We start from the raw sequence: 24,121 nt of genomic DNA on the forward strand, positions 1-24,121 counted from the left end.
TGATGTATCAACCACTTTGTACTGATAATGTGTATGCCCAAGACCCACAGAATCAGGATGCAACTTTTACTAGAACTTAAGATTGCTCAGGAGCAGTCAGAAGGCAGACAAGCTCTAATGCATTCTGTTATGCTTAGGCTTTTGTAAAATAAAGTTAGTGTGGGCATGCCTGCATGATCAGGTCAGGCTGTTAGTACACTATGTGTTAGTACAACATGCTCAGAACAGTTTATACTCACTCATATTCACAGCTTACTTACTATACTGGTAGTCTTGAGGCTGGTTACCACTACATGGAATTCCTCTTTTCAGTTGATCCTGTAAAGGAATGTGATACTGTCTAGCAATTGCTAAAAACCATTACTCTCTAAGCTTTGAGCAGACCAGCTTAATTTCACATGTATTTTTGCAAGGGTCTATAGCCTGTAAATGTGAAAACTTTTATAGAACAAGCACTTACGAGTCAAGGGTTGAAATATACCCGATTAAAAGGAACTCTAACTTTCCCTATTAAGCAGACAGTCTGTATTCAACTTCTAAATTGTGCAGTAACAACAAATATGTGTTCATTTAGACAAGTACCTCACATGTACCTAATAGAGCAAATGACTGTTTTTCAGCTCCCTGAAGGTATCAGGACTATCTAATCACATTCTGCCCTTCCTCATTTTAAACACATAAGGAGGCCACTTGAGCCTTCTGGTAGCTGCAGGTACAAGAGAAAATATTAACAACAAGTAGTTAGGAAAATATCAGAACAGCCCAAGAGACCTGACAAATGTCACGCTAGACCTGAGTCTTAATTCAGAATGAGGTCTCTCTGAAACTATAACTCTTCAGAGTTTATTGGGAATGCTGCATTCATGGCCAAACATTTTATCTAGTTGCAGAATTGCAAGGCACAATCACTTAGAACAGGATGCCTGTTTTTAAGAAAACATAGAATCATAGAATCATAAAATAGTTAGGGTTGGAAATGAGCTTAAGATTATCTAGTTCCAACCTCCCTGCCATAGGCAGGGACACCTCACACTAAACCATGCCACCCAAGGCCTTGTCCAACCTGTCCTTGGCCATATTACCTATTAAATAAAGGCAGATGAAGTGCTTGTTCCCATTACACTTTATAAAGACTATCAATATTAAGAGTTGCTTTTACAAGGAACATATTTTCTAACTACAAATTTCTTTGATCTAAATCCTTTCCCCACTTCCTTATTTAAAATCTGGTTTGTCTTTTATAAAAAGGTACACTTTCTCGTTCAAAATACTGGTATTTCAACCTATTTCCTGTCTGCTGGTCTATATTAATAAAACCTAAATTCCAATGAGATTAATATAAAACAGCTACTCTCAAAACCAGCCATACACTCATGTTATTTAAATATGAAGACCGTTGCATGAAAGTAACAGATGCTACAGATTCCACAGTTTATTCTTACTATAACATAGTCTGGTTAGCTACTACAATAAATCTGATTTCCTGATAACGCTGCTTAAAACTATTGTATGTATTCAGGCATTTAATAGACGTTACTAAATGAGGCATGTTATTTGTCATCTGTTCAGTTCCTGTATTGGTTTTAAAGTTCTGAAGCAGCGAAGACTTAACAAGTGGCAAAGAAGATGCACGCAAGTAATCTTACGCTTATGACAAACTCCATTCTTTCCCTGTGCTTCTTCAAATCTTCTCAGATGTTTTCTGAGCTTATTCCTGCTCTCCCTCTCTTCCACTTTTAGGCACAAGGACACAAAGATGACTAATCACAACTGAGAAAAATGAACTAACAGGCATGAAACAGTCAAAAGATGCAAAAAAAAAACCCAAACCAAACAATGGAGATGGTGCCAGTATGCAAAGTGATACTAGTATACAGCAACAAAATTGCTAAGGATTTCAAGAACTATAAAAACTCTAAGTGGTGAGATGCTTCAAGTCAATAAATGGTCAGAATACTGTTCAGTACACTGGAAATGCTCTGCCTCAGCACTCAGAGAAAAGTTTACATGCAGGAAGAGCCACAGCCTTTGGAAACAGGCAATTGCGTTTTACAGTCCCGGAGGGCAAAATTCCCAATTCTTTCAGGAAGAACTTGTTAAAAACTCGCTCGATGATGGAAAAGAAAGTGGTACTTCCTAACACATAAAACAAGTTCAACAAAACTCCACCAGCATTCTTCACTTGCAGCTTATTCAATAGTAAATTGAAGTGTCTATGAGAAGTGCTGACATCTAATGTGTCAGACAACACCAGGGAAGCTCACAAAGCCATCTGTACACAAGCACATCAAGGACTGATTCACAAAGGATCTTTCTGACACTGCTGGAATGACATTTGAAGGACTAAGATTTTTACTGCTGTCAGTTCAAAATGTGTATTGGTTTGTGTTTGCACTTCACTTCAGACTGAGAAGCAATAGAGAAAACATCCGGAGACAGCTAACTCTGAAGGCTCCTGTAGCTGAAGTAGCTTGGCTATTACTAAAAACTTGTAAGCATTTCTGCTAAAATAAAAAGACAGAAGTGGAAGTCTCTTAAGATTTAAAGAACAACCCAAGAGACTTTAGACAGGAAGAAGAAACAACATATTCATAGTTAGCTTCTACATACAGTGAATAAAAAGTCCCAATTTTGAGACAGTAAATAGTGCCCTAAAAGGGGAACCAGAACAAAAATAGAAGGACTTTAGTTTCAAGTTCTACTTAACAGATAAGATTCTGGCTGATTTTAAACAGTTTTGATTCAACCCTCCCTAGTACCAAGCTCACCAGGTTACATGTAAATTTTTTAAGCAGGGAATAGAACAAAAATGAAAGATACCTGTAAAACTGAGCACAACAGAAAAAAGGAAACGAGCAGTGTTGTACAAGAACACACAGAACACCTATATAACCTTTACAAACATAAAGGGTCAAAAATGTGGCATTTTTGCAGAGAGGACTTATTCACACCAGAAATAGAGTGCAGATAATAGACTCAGACAAACTAACAGCAGTAATCAGATGTCTGCTATTCCAAGCAAACTACTTGTTTTCTAATTCATTCTAAGGTTTTCTTTCAGAATCTAAGATATTCAGTAGTGCACTACCCAAAAGCTCACTAGAATAACCACGTTTCCCACTACCTAAAAATGTCTTCTCTAACCAAATGAATGAAGCAGCCATCTGAAATAAAGTTTTTAACAATAATGGTGCTTTTGCAACTCACAAGTCCTCAGCTGTTGGACAGAATGTGTGCTATCAGCCACAATTTATGTCTATATAATTGTCCTATTCATACTGCCCAAGTTCACAGTTTCTTTTCTGGGAAAGTAAGACTTCATAAATAACATGCCAATGAAATGAAAGCAAAACAAGTACTCCACACAGCTGAATTCTTACAAGTTGCAGTATCCCACTACTCATCTAGCCAACAGCAACTCAAAACATGAATGAATGAACATGAATAGAAAACCATGAAGAAACGTGAAAATGTGAACAAACCTTTTGTTTTAAACTAGACATAGCCCCTAGAAAGCCCACACCCACAAACCTGATCTTAGTCTTTCCCTGTAATTCCCATTTAAGATATTCACCTCTCATTCTGTCCTATTTACCCCTCATCTTCATCTTAAGTATGGTGTAGTTGTGATACTACAACAACTACAGAATATAGTACTGTTCAGTGCATTTTCCTCTACATTACCAGTATTTCTTCACGGGAGCCATGATAATACATTCTGCTGTTTATGTTCCAGTAAGCACTGAGGCTGTCCAGGCACAAAAGCTGTGCAGGAAAGAAAACATGCAACAGATTCCACACTCAGTATTCAACCCATTCTAAGAAATCAGCTTTCCATTTGTGAAAACAGAAATCAAATGAAAGCAGACTAGACAACAAATCCACCATTAGCACTGAGATGTATTTAATCTTATAATACTATTTTTAAAGTGAAAATTGCATTCCTAAAAATCAAATTCTTAATGCACATAAGTTCATGCACATCTCATAAATACAACTCGGGATTACAGAGGCAAGGGTGCACAAACCCAATATTAGCCTAGTAAAGAAAACCAAAAAAACAAGACTATTAAACCTTTCTTATATCATTCCAATAATTTCTTAGAACTTGGAATACTCCTCTGGATTTGGGGGGCAGTGAGAACAGAGACTGCTTAGATACAAGAATCCCAATTACATTATGCATACAAACTAGAGGGGAAAATGGCAATTTGCCAACCTATTTGAAATCACAGTTACCATGCAGACTTGCTGTATAAGACATTTAATGAGGGGATCAGTGTTTGTATTTGAAAGAAATTATTTAAACCATGGACTTGAAAGTTATGCCTTACAAAAAGCCAGTTATTTGTGCTCTGCTTCTCTTTGAACACACAGCAAAATTAGGAAAAACGGGAAAACTCACAAAGCAAACTACTTTTCCAATTGTTATGTAGAACCCCAGATTACGACTCTCCAAGACCAGCTGCACTTGTTTAGGAAAAAAAACAATACCAAACAACATTACCTTGTATATTATTTTTGCAGCTTCATTCAGAATAGAAGGTGTCCAGTTCTCATTTGTTGTCTAAAAGTTCAAAGTGATAAAAGTCATGCTTCGTATCTTATTTAATGTATGTGTGGTTTTATTCTCTGCTTTCAGGCACAGAATGCATTACTTTGATTTCTCTAGACTGTATACACTTAAGTGAAAATCCAATATAAAATCTGACCATTTACTTTGATTTTCTACCCCTTATCCTACCCATAGCATCCCTAACATCTAAGGAAAAGAGGGAATAGCTGAATTTTTATACCCCCATTTCCCAAGAGACCTGGCAAAATACTTTATTCTTTATCGTCATGCTGTAATGTTTGCTCCAACATATTTATTAGGCCCAGGAATAACCTGCCCTATGAAATAAACATACTGAATTTCAAAGAGAATTTTATGGATTGTAAGAACAAATCACTAGTGTCAGGAAGTGTGATGTTCTGCAATCATCATCTCTTCTGCTAGCACAAATTTTAAGTACTATTGGCATGAATAAAGGACTATCTCTTCTTCCAGATGTATGCATACTTTCTTTATACCATCATCTTGATATGTTACTTTTCTTTTGTGCTACTCCAAAGTAAATCCAAACCAGCAGAACATGCACGCACACACACACGTTACCAGTAAACTAAGCTCGCCCAATGTCATTCCCAAGGAAATTGGACACTGTGGATCCGTGATCTACAAAAAATGGAAAAATAACAGCTATGTATTTCTCCTGCTGCAAACAAGAGATATATCACTTAATTCAAGTTGACTGAAATCCTGAGCTGTTCTGAGAGTCTTCCTTTGCTTAATTATTCTAGATGAAGCATTCTTGGAATACCTTAAGTTGGGCCAAAACTAATACGGCTGTAAAGACTTAGGACTTCAATTGAAGCTGACAATTTCCTTTTGGCTTCTAAAAGCTTCATTAGGAAAGAATTAAGAACTATAGAGTACCGCATCTCAGTCAGCTGTATCATTTTGACTTCCACCTTTACAAACCTAGTGTCTCTGGAAATAGTCTCAAAATAGGTTTGAGAAGTATTCTTTATCCAATGCTTTTCTTTCACATTGAATTATCACAAACTGCTTCAGCATTTTCCTAAGGGAAGCTGGAAGGAGGCTAGAATAATTGCAGTGTCGTTCACATAACCATTCATATTTATGAGCTAAGTGATTCCAACAATTCGCCTCCTTTCTAACCTGTAACCACATCAGTTTCTGTCATTGCAAACCTTATCCAGGACACATCCTGTACACCATCTGCACACAGTAACATATGAAGAACAGCCACTGTCTACAGATAATGAGGAAGGCAATACTGGACAAGGCAAAAAAAGAGAATATATATTTCAAAGATTCAAAATATTTGATTGTCAGTCATATCTGAGATACCTTATCTGAACAGGTGCAGAAGAAATCACAGCAACTTTCTCAAGATGGCAGACAACCATTTCTCTCTATGGATTAAACAATCATGACTGTACTAGAGCCCAATATAAAATTAAATGACTGTGTTCCAGATACTTACATCATCTTCGTATTTCACATGAATGCCTGTGATTTTTACTTGCACATTTTTGATAACTTGAGTTGCAAGCTTTTCTAAGAAAGTATCTTTCTTCTCCACCTTCGGCTTGTCTAAAACAAAGTTTTAAACAGTCAGATTTCAATGCAGTTGTTGCATCTGGAGTTTAACCACTCCAACCAGCTACACTCGTGTACATTTAAAGTTTACTCTAAGGTGTATTCTTTAAGGTATTTTTATTTAGATTACATATTTTCATTTTTTCCTTTCCTGTACATTCATATCCTGAAGATGTGATGGTAGCTATGAGTACACAAGACAAGACAATTTATCTCTAGGTTTCAGTCAAAGCAGATTAACTTACAGCAAATTCTTGTTTAATATACTCCTCCCCATTCCTTCCAAGGTAAAATGTGCTCTCAAGAGTCCCTCAGCAATTAACTGTGAGTTTCAACAAGCAAATCAGTAAAACACTGTAATTTAGCACAACATACTCTTGAATAACCAGGGGAAGGTAATACTTGCACAAGAGACCAGTCAATTACAGGCTTTTATACAACATTGTCTAAGAAAGTTAAAAAGCTGGAATAACAGAAGTGAAAAGAATGTTACTCTGAAATATTCCATTTCTTCCATGCTCTTATACTGTGACCATCTAAGCTAGGTCCATATCAGACTTTGTTATGTCATGTAGTGATACTTGAACTTATGCTGAACAAGAGAAGGCAGCAGAAGTTAAACACTCACAGAAGTTCAGCATTCTACCCACAACAAATGCGTACATGCCAAGGCAGTGACAATATTTACAATCCCTCATTACTTAATGACATAACTCTAAAAATATTATCTAAGGCTGAGCATCTTGACATTTTACTAACATATGTCTAGATGAGCTGTTTGTTCCCTGTCTTCACAGGCTCCCTTGTCTTGTTCAGTATTCACCTTCCAAAGTGACTATCCCAGAGAATGCCACTACTCAGCCTGCCAAGCTTGTACAACTTGGTTGGAAATGCTACACTCAGCTTAAGTTGAAGATACAATATAACTTTGTACATCTTGCTACAAACATTGGGATTTTTTTTTCCCTAAGCTCTAAGGGAGGCTCAGGAGATTCCTTTAAGAACAAAAAGACTTTACTACTGAACACTGATAGAATACTATTTTAGTCAAGACAGTATTTGATATCTGCCCATGGCAGGAGGGTTGGAACTAGATGATCTTAAGGTCCTTTCCAACCCTAATGATTCTATGATTCTTTATCTAGTAAAAAAAGTAGATGGAAGCTCAGAAGAAACCAAAACATTACACCACTTTTACATGCAACTCACATTTCCTCCTGTTTATCTTTATTTCATAACTCCCATTCTCTAGTAACAGAAGCCAACACAATGGGGGGGGAAGGAAGGCAAAAGTGTTTATCAAAGCATCGTAACTTTCAAGTGCAAGCAGGAAACCCATCAACATTTTTCCAGTCAGATGCAGCTACTAACACCAATAAAAGTCTGATACCTTAGAAAGTTTATGTAAGGACCCCACAAAGTTCTTACTCCAATTACAAGCCTATGCTGCATCTTCCTCCAAGATCAAATACTTAAGGATACAACCACATGGGATACAGCAACCCAGTATTAGGATGTGTCCAGGAATGAAGACCTGCACAGTTTGGTACTTATAGACAATGATTATCCTCTTGGGAAAAAAAACATTAATTGTGCTTGAAGTATCAGTCATCACACTATGTTAGCTATTTAGAACAGAAGCTAAAAGGTGCTGAAAAAACTTTACTGCTGTACCATCAATATAGCATCAGATCTACTTTACATAGGTGTTACTGGAATATTACAAAAAATTAGACAAAGAGATCTTTCCACATGCAGTTTTTCCAGCAGTCACAGCAAAGTGCCACTAATCAGCCTACCAAATGTGCACATTTCTGTTGGAAATGCTAGAGATAGCTCAAGTTGGAGAAACAAGCACAGCTAGCTAAGCAGAGAGAAACAAGGATCCAGAGAACAGATAAAAGCAAAAGAGCTCTCCAATTTACACCCTCTTTCAAACAGGAGGAAAACAAAAGGTATCACTGGATGAATAACTAAGCCTAAGAAAAACTAATCAAAACAGAAAGAGAAAAGAAAAAAGTCTTTAAAAAAGTTAAACGCCATAATTTTTACCCACCTTTTGAGTGATCACGACCTTTAAAGGGTCTCTTAAAATGTTTTTTATACTTTTTACGCTTACGTCCTTTTTCAGTGCAAGCAATTTTTTGGGAAAAGGATAAAACTCAAGTTAGTAAAGCAGAAGTGTAAGAAAGCATAAGAAAAGATGGAAGAAAGTTTAGCATGTTTTAAAGCAGAATGCCTTAGTGAGGTCTCATTAAAAGCTTTTAAAGACTTTCAGATCTGTTAAGGAAGTAATCAGCTACTTCTTGTAGCTCAGAGCCTAATTTTTCCTAATTCAGGTATACCTACATTCCCTTTCAGGCAAGCAATTGGAGCCCTGCTTCCTCCTTCCCCCCTCTGCTTTTTTTTTTTTCCCAAGTCACTGAAGTTCAAAGCTCAGGTAAACTAAGTGACCAGTCAAAACTTTAGATTAAGTATCCAGATTTCTACTGGATCAATCATCCTGTCAATGGATGGTCAAGAAATTTAAATGTAATGTCTCAGGGGTTCAATGAATTACAAATAATCACCAAGCTTCTCAGCTAATACATATCCAGACTTCTTCATGAGTGCATTGCTTAACACAATTCCAGATCACATATGGTCAAAAGAGAGATAAAAACAGAGCCATGACTTCTTATTAGAAAGCCTGGGGGAGAAGTTTTTCAGTGATTTAAGTGTTTGGTTTTTATTTAATGCCCTCAAGCAAAGGAGTAATTGTCATAACTGAACAGTTAATAATATACACATGTGGAGGGGAAAAAAAACATGGAAGTTTATATCCAAAAGAGGCCTCTACCATACAAGGGCACAACCTCCAAGTTAAAATATTTGAGATGTACATGGAAACACAACAAGCACTCTTCAATATGACTCTCATGTAAATCACCAGTATGGTAACAAAGCAATGTGAAAGAATAATACAGTAACTGCAGAAAAGGCATACAAAAATTATGGCTCTTTAAAAGCTTTATATGAAACCAAATATATTATTTACACACAAATTACAACCCACACAGTCACAACCATTTCATGAATTAGATTATTGCTCATGTATTTGCACATTTCTAAGTTTGGTGAGTTGCATTGTTTCTTTCCCCTCTCTGGCCTTGTAGGGGTAAAAGAACTGGGCAATAGGGCTGCTGGTGCTTAACTTTAAAAGGTTGTAGCATGATACGGGTGTATCCCACTAAAACAAGAAGGAAGCAAGTGCAGTAGTCTATGTCTGGGCAACAGCTTTATCTTTATGTAATTTGCATGCCTGTTCAAACAAAGTACAAAGTGCCTGCCAAGACTTCAACCTGTCTTGCAAGTCAGGTGATCACCCTATAAAGAGAAACTATGCCAAAGAGAAACATTTTCTTTTGCATAGTTCCTTTTAACACTACACATAATCCTCTATAAATGATATTTGTGAAAGACTACATCCTTCACTTACTGTTGATTTTGTATTTCTAAGACCTTCACTCCCATGTATGACAAAACCAAGGCACCACAATTTTCCTCTTGACTACCCTAAGCCATTACTATAGAGAAACTAACTGCATGGGTTTACAAGTGTTCTAAACCTGCACTCATATAAAAGCCCACTAAGTAACATGGGCTAAGAATAAATTTCTGAAAACTTGTCTCAAAATAGAAGTACAGCAGACACAACATAGTAACAGTTCCTCTAAATTTCAATGGAAAATCTTTACTTATCTAACTTCAGAGCAATCCAAATAAAAAGAACCAGGGAAAAGCATGCTAAATGCCCTCAATTTGCTTCTGTTCATGTTGCCTGTCCATAGCTTCAAGATAGACTGAACTTCCCATGTCTCAAGCCCAGACACTGCAACAGTAATTATCCTCTATTCTCAAAACACCTAAAGATGTTGTTCTAAAACTACAATAGGATGTTGTTAGCATTTTATAACATTCTTGACCTCAATGTGGCTAATGGAAATCTTTCTAAATGGCCTCTGAGTCTTTTTGAACAGCCATTCAATTAAGACAGGACTTGTCATTGCACCTTTCCTCTTGAATCCACAGTCATTAAAATCTTATTACTAGACTGGATGATGACGAAATAAGTATCATTTCCTCATTTCAATGTCTGCCTGCTTTGGGAGGGATTGTTTTTATGTGCAAAATGTAACTAACCATGCATACCCACCAGTCTTGGTGTCCTTGTAAATCAAACTCTCCAACCCATACAAGGAATCTTGTGAATGAGTGCCTTGGTCCACATGGCAGCAAATAACCAAAAAAATGCATTTTATTTAAAAGAAGAAAAGCAGTTCCCAATTTAATATTAAGTTTTTAAAACTTGTATGACATGTTAGTATTTCCAGTACAGTACCTGACAGCCAGTCACTTCAGAATATCAAGTCTCACACATTGTCTACATAGACAAATAATGCGATTTTCATTCTACTCATAACCAGCCAAAGAAAACCGCTGCAAGCTTTCGTCTCCATAAATGACTTTTCATACTGACAGATTTTAATAACTTAGAAAACAAAAAATAATGTTTTGCCAGCTCAGGTCAGCAGAGCTTGTTATCCTTTCCCCATCACACTACACTAAACACACAGTGGCATGACTATTTTGCTCAATATTTGAACAGCATGCCTAAAGAAAATATCCCCAGGACTGTTTATGCAAGGAAACTCAAATAAATGCAGGTGCTGAAACAAGGTTCTAAACACACTAAGGTAAGCTGAGTACTAATCAGAAAAGCAAGTACTGCTGAGAATCCATGGACACTGACAACTTTCTATTCAATATATTTCCTAGGTTTTCACCAACTATTGTGTTCTTAAAAGTGTACAGGAAGAGCTGAATTTCTTAGTTCATGATGCAGCAGAGCAACTTGGGTCCTAAGACTTCTGCAAAAGCAAGGGATCTGCTCATGTAAGAGCTATACAAGTACTCCTAAGTACAATGTTCTAGTACACCAGAAACACAAATATCTACCACTGAGATACCACAGAATATCTCAAGTTGGGAAGGACCCATAAGGATCTTGCTTGCAGCATGACTGAGAGGATAACTAGAGTTCAGAAGAATTCAATTTGAATGTTCCTCTAGCTTTTCCTTCACAAGGCTGAAAGTTTAAAACTGCAAAACATGACTGAATCTAATTCTAGTTCTTTATACAAGGAGTTGAGCTCCTGATGTATTTTATACAAATCCCCCAGCCCAAAAAAAAAAATAAAATTTAAAAGCCTTACAAATGCTGAATGCAGTTAAGTTTCTTTCAAAAAAGATGACAGTCACAGGCACACATACTCATTCTTAACTTTATGAAATTCCAGAACTGGAATTCCTCAAGCAGTACTCATTAGGCTAAACTTTTCTCATTATATTATCTCTTCATCCCATTGTTACTAGTGCAAAGAATAATGGCTGAAGCATTGATACTTTCCAGTATCCATGTCCTACATAACCAAGGTTAAACTTCTATGAACATTCCTTTGCCCCAGTATAAAGTATGGCTGCAAAATTCATCGACTTAAGTTGTCTTAGCTCTTATACAGTTTCTGGCACATTAAAGACAAGAAATAAAGCAAGGATTCTGTAAGCAGATTGCCACATTGCTATTTGAAGTAAACTGCAAATGTAAATCAACAAACAAAGCAGAAACAAGGCAGTAAATAAATGAAGAGATTACAATCAAACTATCTTTTTTAAGTATTCCGAGCTTCATTTCATCTTCAGTAACTTTTCCAAGGCAAATAATTTGCAGCATTACATGAATCGTAAAGATGCATCTGAAGAACCATTATACCACCCAACAAACAGGTCTCACTTCTGACAACAACTTCAGTAATAACTTTTTCCTCTATCATATGCAGTTACCTGTCATTGGTTTTCTGTCCAAAGAAGCCTGTTATATACCATAATTGCTACAGATATTTGTTATGACAAAGAATAACCCCACCACAAATTAGGTTAACTGGAGTGAAATTATCAATTGTTTTAACTTATAATTCAAAGTTTAAAACTTTTTAATGACCTAGGTCAAAATTTTCTTATACACATGTTAAATTGTGTTCTTGTGTCATGAATTATTTCCTGCTCAAGAGAGTCTCATTTCTCAAACCAGTCAAAATGCAGAACATCATAAAAGGACAGCAGAAACTGATACGAAAGTAGTATTCTTGCAAACTTTGCCACTATCCTTAGATTTCTCTTTAAGCCAAGAACACCTCTAAAAGACATTATTAAACATCCATTACCAAAGCTCTAAAGCAATATAACAACATCAGCCTCATGTAATGCAATTTCCATCTTTGGTCCTGTTTCCCTATAGCTTTAAGAAAAAAAGGAAAAGAAAAAACAAAGACATACCAGACTATCAAATTCCCATTTCCAATGGAAGCTGACTGGATAAATGAGTGGTAAAAGTAAATAAATAACATTTCTTTCAAGCCTTACAGGAAAAAGGGTTTTCAAAACACTGCAGTAAGATTAGCCAGACACTTGAAAAAACAAAAGTCATTATGTCACACACTCACAAAAAAGAACTTTCCTTTCATAGCACATTAAGTCCTCAAATTCCAGCGGATATTTGTATTAGTAACCCAGTACCTTTCTCTGCCGCTTTCTGCAAGGCTTCCTCAATTCTTGCCAGTTCCTTTTGTTTATTATCCTGTAAGTATTTTTCTTCCTTCTCTGCATCATATTTAATGCCTGTAAGCCAAGTTGTGACAGCTTTAATCCTAAATTTCAAGTTACATAAATGTATAATCAAGAAATGCACGCCATATATTCAACATGATGTAGCAAAAAACCTTCTTTGAGATAAAGGCTATTCTAGGTTTAATTGCTGAGAGCTGCATCCAGCCTCTAAAATAGCTAATTTTTACACAGCAAAATACAGAAGGATCATACCAACAGTCCAACATTAATTCATAAGTGAATCTTTCCTTGGAAATTCAGGCCTCCAGTGTGTTCTGTGCAATATCCTGCAGGTTTGTAAGTTCTACTACACATATATTTAACACCCTAGAAACTTGCAAGTTTTCTTAATAAACAAGAGGTTCTGATTTCAGAGAAAACTGATCTAGCTCTTTGATCCTCTTCCCTCTCCCTAAAAACAGTTCTAATGGAATTACTACTTTCAACTGCTCTCAGTTAGAAGCAGATGAACTGTACCATGCAACAGCTAAAAGACCCAAGCCATGCCACAAAAGTGGATTCAGAATAAGCACACTTCAGAGGAAACCTGGCTGTTGTCTTCAACTTGGAACGGATACAAACAGGGATTTATATAAAAGCAACAGGTGCTGTTTTCTCCCACCCCTCTTCCACTAACTTTTGCATAGAAAAAGCATTTGTATATAAATTTCCCTGAGGGAAGAGAACATAAAAATGGCATCTTACATGAACTACTTGCTATTATGTATATGCATCTACAGGGTACCCTTAGATACTTTTCCATTAAATCATGTTGTTGAAGAATTTACATACTTGCTCCAGGAACTATTAGAAGATACAAGCCTTCCAGAGTTGCAACAACCGCCTCACCATAGAGATTTTTCCAAGGAATCTTCAGAGTAAGTTTATCTAAACAAAGCAGATACAGATAATCAAAACAAAAATCTACACTGTGCTTAGTACATACAATACCTCAGGCATCAAAGGGCATTAGCCCTGTATCTTGACGTCCTAAACAGGAGGTAAGCAGAAACCATATAGGCCTAAACATTTTATAAAGTCCTTGAAGTGATAAAAAACATGCAGAGAAAATATAAACCACAGGTATAAGCAAGAAAATACAGTTTGAGTCAGAAGACTTCAGCTCAAAACTTGAGATAATGACTAGAGTTCAATTCACTGGGATGAATGTGGTTTTCCCAGGGAAGTAGAAATACAACACACATTCATCTCCAAAAAAATATTTCATGTGAAAAAGCAATGCAGGGAAAGAATTTATTTTTTTTTAAACATACATCTGAGAGTCCCTAAACCCTTGACATGTTTGCCAGTCTCAGAAATCTCACTTAAATTCTTCGTATTTCTTATCTGTCCTTTAAAGAGCCACACACACTCTGCCCATGCTGAACAGCTCTCTTGATCAACCATGTACCTGGAAAAAACCTCTCAGACAGGTTTTTCATAGCAGCTGGTAAAGTTACACAAACAGGGTTTGCCAGATAACATTTTATGATTTATCCAGGGCAGTTACATTGGACTTCAGTATGTTTCAACAGCACGTATGAGATCATTTAAGAAAGCTTAATGAAAAAAGCAGGATTCAGGTCAGAGGCAGGACTGACCTTTAGGCCTATACTAATGTTTCCATTTCAACAATTCCATTGAAGTAGAAACTTACCTATCTGACCAACTTTTATTCTAAAAGGTATATCCAGTTCACTCTGTACAGAAAAAAGAAAAAAGAAAAAGAAGAAACATTGAAGAGATCCATGTATTTTAAAGATAAGCTGGTTTATACAGCAAAATTACTATCTTCTGTTACAACTCTTTTCCCAGAACTGAAGATGCAAAACAGAAACAATTCCATAAATAACAGATTTAACGATTCAGCAATACTCACATGAACTCAGGAATCCATAAATGCAGTTAAGGCTTGTAGAAAGCCTCAAAACAAAGAATTTACACATTTCTGGCAATTCTCTCCAAGTATGATAATATTTTCACTCCAAAGGTTATTAAAGAGTAAAATTTTATCCATACACAAAAATTTGCATTTTGTATTTTTTACTAATTTGCCACATAGGTCTTTTCTTTTTAATAACAGCATTTGGCATTTACAAACAAATAAAAAGTCTTGCTAAAAGTACTGAGAAAGTCTCTGCAAAATGCCTACCAAACATCAAGATAAGCTCATAAATGAGGAACATGTTATTATTAACATCAATTTAAATCTCACAAAGTATCTCTCCTTTCACCAAAAGCAAGAATGTAACCATAGGAATATCAAGAACATAGAAGGAGAGGCAAAGTAAAGAGGGAGCATGAGAAAATAAGCATGGAAATATTAAGAAGTGAAAACATTAAGATTCCAGAAATGTCTACCACATCAGTATTCTTTTCAAACCAGTTAACCACAGTTCAGAGACCTGAGGATAAAACTTAACCTCAAAGATTATAAAAGGCAAACCCATTTTCCCAAAAGAGATGGATACTAACCACTTCTCTCTTCCCTTGTACTAGAAAATAACCTTGACCACTTTTCCAACAACTTAATTTAAAAGGGCTGCTCCAAACAAGAAATTAACATTTCTGCCAGAGTTACAAAGTTTTAAAAAAGTATTCTGAGCTGCTTTAATTAAAATAAAATTTTTAATTAATTTAATGAAAATTTTTTATATTAAAAGTGATTAAATGTGTGACATTTCCATAGATTATTCTTTTTTGGTACCTTGAAGAAAGAACTGAAAAGCAAGAGCTACGGAATATTTTAACCATGTTCTGCTTATAACTGCATAGTCCTAGAAACTTTTCATAAAGCTTTAGATTTCTCAAGGTGACAACTATTCTTCAATACCTCCCAAATATTTCTTCCTGCAGGCTGCTACATGTTAAAAATCTGGTCAATAAACCTAACTGGAAGCTTTCTTCTCAGTTTGGTTTTCTCCTGGTTTGTTTTTTGTTTTTTTTTTTTAATATATCGGAGAGAAAGAGCAAATAGACTCACTTAAAATAGTTTGATCTCCAAACTTTCTTTTTAGTGGCAAGAACAGACATTAAGAAGAGGATGAAACAAATTGTGAGAGTGAAGAAAGATCTCTGCTTTAAAAGTCAGAAGCAGAAGACTGTTCCACCAACTAAATCTACTTCATTTAATACTGTATTAATGGCCCATAAATTAAAAACCATAGGAGCACTGGGGGCTGATGTTAACACAACAAAAAGATGATTTACTGAAAATAGTTCAAGACTGTAACTAAAAAGAAACATGCAATATTAGCTTTGAAGATTTTAAAAGCTGTGACCAACTGGATACTGGATACAAATTGACAAATAAAGAAGCTCACATTTTAAGCTTTTTGAAGGTAATGACTAACCATATAAGCTCAGAAATACTTAACAATTTCCTAAAGAGCCTAGATCATAGTCTGTCATCAGCCGTTTTTCGTTATAATTGACAAAAAACAAACAAACAAACAAAAAAAGGATAAAGCTGAAGAAATCCATTGGAAAGACTTCATTACTATCATAAGTTTTTTACAAAGTAAAAAAGGAACATTAATAGCAACTACCCCATTATACTCTTGCATTTTTATAAGTGAAGTCACACAAGACAGAACAAAAGCCTCAAAAGACAGAAGTACATATTTCACAGAATGACACTTCAGCAATGTGTCAGCAAACTCTTTTTCTAACATGTTTTGGGGAAAAAAATAGTTAAATGGTTACATTTTCAAGATTAATAAGAAATCATTTATAAAATAATTTTGTACAATTTTACTTCAGAAATCTTACACTAATCTTGTTGAGTTGACTTTGCATGAGCTAAAGGCTAAATTTTGAGAAAGGTCTGACAAACTTCCATTATAATTAAATGCTCTTTAATTATGACCAAGGAAAAAAAGCCACTTTCAGCAAGCATAACACTAACAATTTGCTCATCTCCCTTTTCCTTAGGAATTTCTTCTGTCACATTTGTAAAGTCCAGTATCTACATACAACAATTAAAAGCTAGTAATTTTCTAGTGACCTCAAAAGGAAAATAAAACCAGTCCAGACAGCAGCAGACAGGCAAACTAGGACTGAAAAAGTTACACCATATCATATTCCTTTAATCTCTTCTTTTGCAGGAAGGTATAGGTCCTTCTCTAAAAATGGTGTTCAGCATCAATCTTCCAACAATTACTTTTGCATAGAAACCTAATAAATTGCAATTGGAAAGCAGTCAGAAACATCCCTTAGTTTTAGTTCTTGAGTTTGCCTCAGCTCGTTCTCAGCTCTGGTCAGTCACACAAATGACTGCATTTTTGTAAGTCAGAACTCCTAGAAGCATAATCAACAATCACAAGAAGGAAAGACGGGTACAAAGCAGATAACACTGTCTTCCTTCCTTTTTTTTAACTACCAGATTATGAAGATATCTGTGTCAAAACTTTTCAAATACGACGATGTTACCTGGAATGGATGAAAAGGGCAGGTAAAATACGAAACTTCAGAACAACGAAGAGAAAACAGTGGTTAGGCCATACAAAGATCCAACAGGTTTTCAGTTCACAGAAGAACTGAAATTTGAAGCACACTGAAAGGTGCAGTGAGATTCTCTCAGTTGCACAGATGTTTATTAGCTCAATTAAAGAACATTAAAGTCAGGTTCTTTTTTCAGGCAAGAATATGAATACTTAATGCAATTTATTTCTTGTTGTTTTCTTCACTCCATCACTCCTACTTTGAATGGAGCATTTGAATAACCATATTTACTTTCACAGAGTACACATCTTACTGCCTGCCGGTTTTAATATGCATCAATTCACACAGAACGTCATAAACATAAGCTTCAATCCCATCAACTGATGTAGAAGGATTAACTTTTTCTCCCTTCATTCCCGCACCAATAACTGAGAAGGGAACCACTGTGTTCAGAAGACTTCAATTTTCAGAAGAGCAATCGATTTGCACAAGTTGTGTCTTGAAAAATCCATTTATTCAAGCAAAGCTGGGGGGGGGGGGGAGGGGGAAGCACATACATAGGCTTATGCCAGCCCATTAGATCTAGGAAATTGTTCAGAAACATACAAACATCTATTGTGTGGACATAAAAGTGAGGAAAAAAAGTCTCCCTAAGAGCCTTATCTTCTCCAGGCTGAACCAACCAAGGTCTTCGAGCCTGTCTCCAGAGCAGAGTTGCTCCAGCTCTTGCAGCATCTTAGTGGCCTCCTTTGGACTCCCTCCAACAGCTGTCTTGTGGTGTTGCCCCAGACCTAGATGCAGGACTGCAGGGAAGTCCTCATGAGAGCCAAGGAGGAGAACCCCCTCTTCAACCTGCTGGCCATGTTCCTTTTGATGCATGCTTTTAAATATCATTTCAAGCCTCAAATACTAGAACAGGTTCTATCTGCATGCATGCATAACATGGAAGAACCTCAAAATCCTATTGCTAACTTCTCTTCTAAAGGAGTACACTTATCCTTTTAAACACAGCTTCTTTTCTTTCTCTGTTCAAGTAATGAGCAAAATTAGAAGCAGTTAAGCAAGGACTTACTTCCAATGACCAGTAAAGAATGCATACTGCGTATCATGAGACTATAGTAATATTTTACCCAATGTCTTCATCTTTAGACGCATAAAGGCAATTTTAAAATTATTAGAATACTTACTAGTGCATTCTCCTTTATCTGTAAATTGTCAAGTGCCACATTACCTGTTTAGGAGAAAAAGTATAGAAAAGTGACTTCAACTATTACATAAATTGGAACAAGAAACAAGACTATAACCCTTGCAAGCACACGTTATTAAAATCTGAAAAACTTAGTCCAGATACAGAAGAGCACAGTAAATGTCTAATCTGTTAGAGTTATTAAACACTGATGATTCGGACAAAATTTCATGGAGGAAGAGATTCCTCAGAGATATATTCCATAATAGAGATATTATTATTTTATAGATGTTAAAATACTTACTACGATGGCAAAGTAAATAATAAGATGACAAGAAAAGTCTTTAATATGGAAAGCATCTAAAATACCCAGACTTCTCTAGACAGTATAGAATCACAGAATCAGCTGTACTGGAAAAGACCTTTAAGATCATGAAGTCCAATCTTTACCCCAGGACTGCTAAATTCCTCACTAAACCATGTCAAAGTTTATCAGTACTTCAACTGTTTCTTTCCATGCCCGCAGGACATCAAACTGACGTGTGAGTGCGCTCACTGAGCATTGCTACTCCACACTATTGCACCGTCACCTCTGTTTAATGCACACTGCTTTAGCAAGTGAGAGACACAGCTCGGCAGGCACCACAACCAAGACCTGCCTTCCTTCTGGGGCCGCCATGTAGAGTCCACCCCACTCTCAACCACGCCACAGGCAGACCCCAGAGCACGCTTGTGCTTCCACCCAGTGTATTCTCAAGAAAAGGAAGAGAAAAAATAGCTTTTTTTTCCCCCTTGCCGACAGATTCCTGCCTCAGAGCACTCGGAGGGCAGCGACATGCGCCTCAGCGACTGCCACAGCTGGGACCCCAACTTCGCTCTTTCTCCCCCTACAAGCTGGAGCTCTGTCACTGTGCTGGGATCTCTCCTGTAGCTTTCCTCGAAGCAGCAGCCGGGCAAAGGTCGCCGCTGGGGGAAGGGGGGAGCCGCCACAGACCGACCTGACCTATCGACCCTCGCGAGGAGAGAGGGCGGGAAAGAGCCAAGGTGCAGAGGCCACGGGCACAGAGGGACCGACTGTCTACCACAGCGAGGGGAGCCTGCGGCCACACGCTGACCTCCCGCCGCTCACGACAGGCCGCGGCTCCGCAGCTCGCCCCCTCCTCACTGGGGGAGGCAAAGTACAGACCGACCGCCCCTCAGAGGGGCCGGCGGTGCCTCAGCCCGCCAACCCTCAAGGGGGAACCTCAGCCAACGAAATCCGCTTCCCTCCCACCACCCTCCACAGTGACAGCAGCGGCCCCGCAGCACCACGGAAGCTACGGGCGGGAGAGCGAAGGGGCTCCTTACCCCCCCATATGCCCAGCTTGAGCTGAGACTTGTTCAGGTTCTCCACATAGTCGCCCAGGAAGCGGTTCAGCAGATCCGCCACCACCGACTCCAGCACCATGTTGGAGGCAGGCTCTGCTGCGTGCGCACCGCGGCCCACCGGTACCGGAGACCGGCGAGAGGAGGGGGCGGCGTGAACAGCGCCGGGCGCGGCCCCGGCAGTCAGCTGACGGGGCGGGGGCAGCCCGGCGCCTCACGGGGGGCGGAGCTGCGCGCAAGGGGCGAGTGGAGAGCGCGGAGCAGCTGGGTGGCGGTGCTCGGTGGTGGGCTGACCCTCGGGTGATGGCCGAGGCGAAGGGCCGGACTGTGGCGGGCAGCCCCGGGAGGGCAGAGCCGGCGGCGCCTCAGAGCCGCGGTGCCGAACGAGCACGCTGCGGCGGGCAGCTCCCCCGCGCGGTGAGGTGCGGTGCCGCTGCCGGAGTGTGGCCGCAGCCCCCGCTTCCCCTGATCCTCCTGGGGCAGGAAAGCACCGCTCGCTGAGAGCGGCCACGGAAACCTTTGTGTGTCACCGGCACTCTCTCGCCGCCTCTCCCGCAGCTCGCGTGGTGACTGGAGGCCGATGGACCTGGCGCCCCTGAGGCGGTTCCCGCCCAAAGCTGTGTACACCTGAGGGACAGCGAGCTCCCTCTGGTGCAGGTGAGGTAAATCCACAGTGCTCTGCTTGGATCTTGGAATTAGCGGGCGGATACATGGTATCATCCTCATTCCAGTAACAATGTCAAATGCATCTTCAGTTTGTTGAATATGGAATACACCATAGGACCAGTTCACAGCATGTAAACAGCGCAAGATTATTTAGCACCTTTTCTCACATTTTAAGGGACAATTGCCACACCTTACTCCATTACAGTGCATGTATATGCCTACCTTTCCAGCAAGCATTTTTAAAATGAAGAATTCAGTGGATAAGTCAGATTTATGCCACAAAGACCAGTGTTCAGGCCTGCACTGGCTGTTAAACACAATGGCCCAGATGCAGGTTTGACTGGGGAAGTCGTACTGCTGAATGCTAGAGAAGCATGGAAATGCCAGGCAGGTCCATCAGGCTCTCTCCTTGTGCCCTCTGTAAGGCATGTATCAACATAAAAGTGCAAAAAGATGTTACGAAACCACACATAGTTTAAGATAAAGAAGCTTTTCTCCCCCCACCTATTATGGCAGTTCTTGCCCAAGCACTGAGAGATGCTTTATTAATGCTCAAAATCATCTGAGCATGGTTAATTCTAGTCTTTTTGCAAAACTGGGCTGTGCCTGAAAGGAGGTAAATTGGTTTATGTTGACTTGTTAGTGCTGGCTTTGCTCTTTATGGGAAATGCAGCTGTGGTGGCAACCCCAGAGGTGATTTCAGGGACCCTAAGTCTGTCTCTGTACCTTCAAACTGAGCACATGGTGATTCTGACAGGATTACATTAACAGTGTAATCTCAACACTACAGGGTTTTTATATGTGGATGGCATTAAAATTGTCTAAAACTGTGGAAGAATAAGGCATGCTGTGAATTATTTTAAATAAAGCTATCTTTAAAAACACCCCGTATTGACTACAGCCTCTCCAGTAAGTTACTAAGTTACAGAGGGAAGGTGTACAAGGGAGTTGTGAATGCCAGGCACCAACCCACACCACTTGCATGTGACCACAGGCTGCAGTATACTAAGGAGTAATGCTAGTCTGTTCCCTAGAAGACAGGAGCTCTTTATGGACAATTGAACACATTTTTGCCCCAGTAAATGGGAGTAATGTAACAAGAAGAGGCCAGCTATTAGGGCAAGGGTTTAGAGTTTTAATTCAGAGCTGAGAACCAAAATAATCAACCCAAAACCTTTTTTTTCATCTTGAAATACTAACTGTCAGCCTCCAAAGACTACTACAATTATGTGTATCTCTACAGCTAAGGGCTGGACATATGTAAAGCTGATTCTATATATGTGTATATATATATAACTCTATATTCTAGCTAGTGACTTAGCAGTAATGTTTGTTGCAAACTGCATTTGGAAGGTTTCTTTCCATCATAAGAAGAGGTTGCCCTGATTTCTAGAATAAAGCTTTTCTTACAGAAGTGTTCCCTGAAATTCCTAGGCAACATGACATTAATTTTATTGAACAAGGGCTCTTGTGCCAGTTTCTCTGGTTTTCCAAAGTCAAACTCATTCCAGACAACTTTTTTTTTAACCTTAAGTAACATGTTAATACAACTTATCTCCTATAATGCCTTAAAAGTTTTTCACCACTTACTTGATTTCTGCATATCCTAGTGTTGGAGTAGAGTTTTAGTCAAAATTTCCTGAATTCTCATTTTATGGTCTATCTATTTTCAGACAGGAAGACAAATTGGGAATTAGGGAAAACTATAGAAACTGGCAATTTATGTTTTATTTGTTTCATTATTTTGTGCAGTGTTGGCTGTTCAAAGTCATTCCTACCACAGGGAAGTGGCAATGCAAGAAAACACAACAAGGACTTGTGAATAGAGCTCCTGCTGCGTTTTTGATAGGTAACAAACTTTCATTTGTGATTTCTGTTTTATGAAACTTTAAAAGATTTTATCTTATTTTGCTTTTGTATATGCAAACCACAGGTGAATAACAGGTTTGAGTGAAAGTACCAGCTAATTAGTGGCAGCTCATGCTCTTAATGTATGTAAATATAAGAACAGTTGTGCAAATTAACGACATTGCATGTTCTGTATAACAATTATACAATGCAGCCAGCATGATATATCCATTTTCTACTTCACGTTTCATAACAGTCGTAATTTGTGCACAGCAAAACAGAAAGTAAATCACAATTTAAAAGGGTGTTGAAAAACATAATAAAATAGCTTCTATGTGGTTAAATACTTTCCCAAATTGACTAAAATGTCTGCCTAAAGAACTCCATGGATCTTTAAAATCTTGTTATAGTATATATTTGAGTAAGTTAAATTTCTACTGCTCTTTACAAACATATTTTCTTACCAAACATGAATATATGACCAAGTGGATCAAAGAATTGCTCCTGAAGTAATGTGATTGCATGCTAAGGCACATGAAAAACAACAAGGTGGTTGGTGACAGCCAGCATAGCTTCACTAAGGGGAAATCCTGGCTGACCAATTTGGTGGCCTTCTATGATGGGGCTATGGAACTGATGGACAGCGGTAGCGCAGTTGACGTCATCTACCTGGACTTATGCAAAGTCCACTGTCCCACACGATATCCTTGTCTCTAAATTGGAGAGACATCAATTTGATGGATGGACCACTCGGTGGGTAAAGAACTGGCTGGATGGCCGCACACGAAGAGTTGTGGTCAATGGCTCAATGTCCGGCTGGAGACCTGTAACGAGTGGTGTCCCTCAGGGATTTGTGTTGGGACCAGTCAAGTTCAGCATCTTTGTTGGTGACATGCACAATGGGATTGAGTGCGCCCTCAGCAAGTTTCCTGATGACACCAAGATGTGTGGTTCAGATAATATGCTGGAGGGAAGGAATGCCATCCAGAGGGACCTCGACATGCTTATCAGGTGGGCTGATGACAACCTTATGAAGTTTAACCATGCCAAGTGCAAGGTCCTACACCTGGGTCAGAGCAATCCCAGGCACAGCTACAGGTTGGCCAGAGAAGAGATTCAGAGCAGCCCTGCGGAGAAGGACTTGGGGGTGTTGGTCGAAGAGAAAATGAACATGAGCCAGCAGTGTGTGCTCGCAGCCCAGAAAAAATAGGTATCCTAGGCTGCATCAAAAGAAGCATGACCAGCAGGTTGAAGGAGGTGATCCTGCCCCTCTACTCTGCTGTTGTGAGACCTCACCTGGAGTATTGTGTGCAGTTCTGGTGTCCTCAACATAAAAAGGACATGGAACTGTTGGAACAAGTCCAAAGGAGGGCCACAAGGATGATCAGGGGACTGGAGCACCTCCTGTATGAAGACAGGCTGAGAAAGTTGGGGCTGTTCAGCCTGAAGAAGAGAAGGCTGCGTGGAGATCTTATAGCAGCCTTCCAGTATCTGAAGGGGGCCTATGGGGATGCTGGGGAGGTCCTCTTTATTAGGGACTGTAGTGATAGGACAAGGGGTAATGGGTTAAAACTTGAACAGGGGAAGTTTAGATTGGATATAAGGAGGAAATTCTTTCCTGTTAGGGTGGTGAGGCACTGGAATGGGTTGCCCAGGGAGGTTGTGAATGCTCCATCCCTGGCAGTGTTCAAGGCCAGGTTGGACAAAGCCTTGGGTGACATGGTTTAGTGTGACGTGTC

General features: G+C 38.7%; 1 protein-coding gene across 4 annotated transcripts in view; it reads right to left on the reverse strand.

The window, feature by feature from the left end:
* VPS13C (vacuolar protein sorting 13 homolog C) overlaps positions 1-20,050 on the reverse strand; it is an 86,858-nt gene extending 66,808 nt beyond the window's left edge. For 3 of the 4 annotated variants that reach the window (XR_009724619.1, XM_061347593.1, XM_061347595.1), the window contains exons 1-12: positions 19,851-20,050; positions 18,505-18,548; positions 14,532-14,574; positions 13,667-13,762; positions 12,785-12,886; positions 10,365-10,427; positions 8,226-8,291; positions 6,054-6,163; positions 5,159-5,218; positions 4,508-4,567; positions 3,685-3,765; positions 261-318 (exon numbers count right to left, since the gene is read on the reverse strand). Coding sequence is in view for 3 of the 4 variants with exons in the window: in XM_061347593.1 (XP_061203577.1) it covers positions 261-318; positions 3,685-3,765; positions 4,508-4,567; positions 5,159-5,218; positions 6,054-6,163; positions 8,226-8,291; positions 10,365-10,427; positions 12,785-12,886; positions 13,667-13,762; positions 14,532-14,574; positions 18,505-18,548; positions 19,851-19,950 (883 nt within the window). In the remaining variant the exon portion in view is untranslated. The remainder of the gene's footprint in view (positions 1-260; positions 319-3,684; positions 3,766-4,507; positions 4,568-5,158; positions 5,219-6,053; positions 6,164-8,225; positions 8,292-10,364; positions 10,428-12,784; positions 12,887-13,666; positions 13,763-14,531; positions 14,575-18,504; positions 18,549-19,850) is intronic. The other variant, XM_061347594.1, reaches the window with a different exon arrangement.
* Positions 20,051-24,121: the final 4,071 nt, after the last annotated feature.

Source organism: Neopsephotus bourkii, unplaced genomic scaffold (genome assembly GCF_033783945.1).
Source record: "Neopsephotus bourkii isolate Nb327-2 ecotype Australia unplaced genomic scaffold, CSIRO-AGI_Nbou_v1 NB_318, whole genome shotgun sequence".
Lineage (NCBI taxonomy): Eukaryota > Metazoa > Chordata > Aves > Psittaciformes > Psittacidae > Neopsephotus > Neopsephotus bourkii.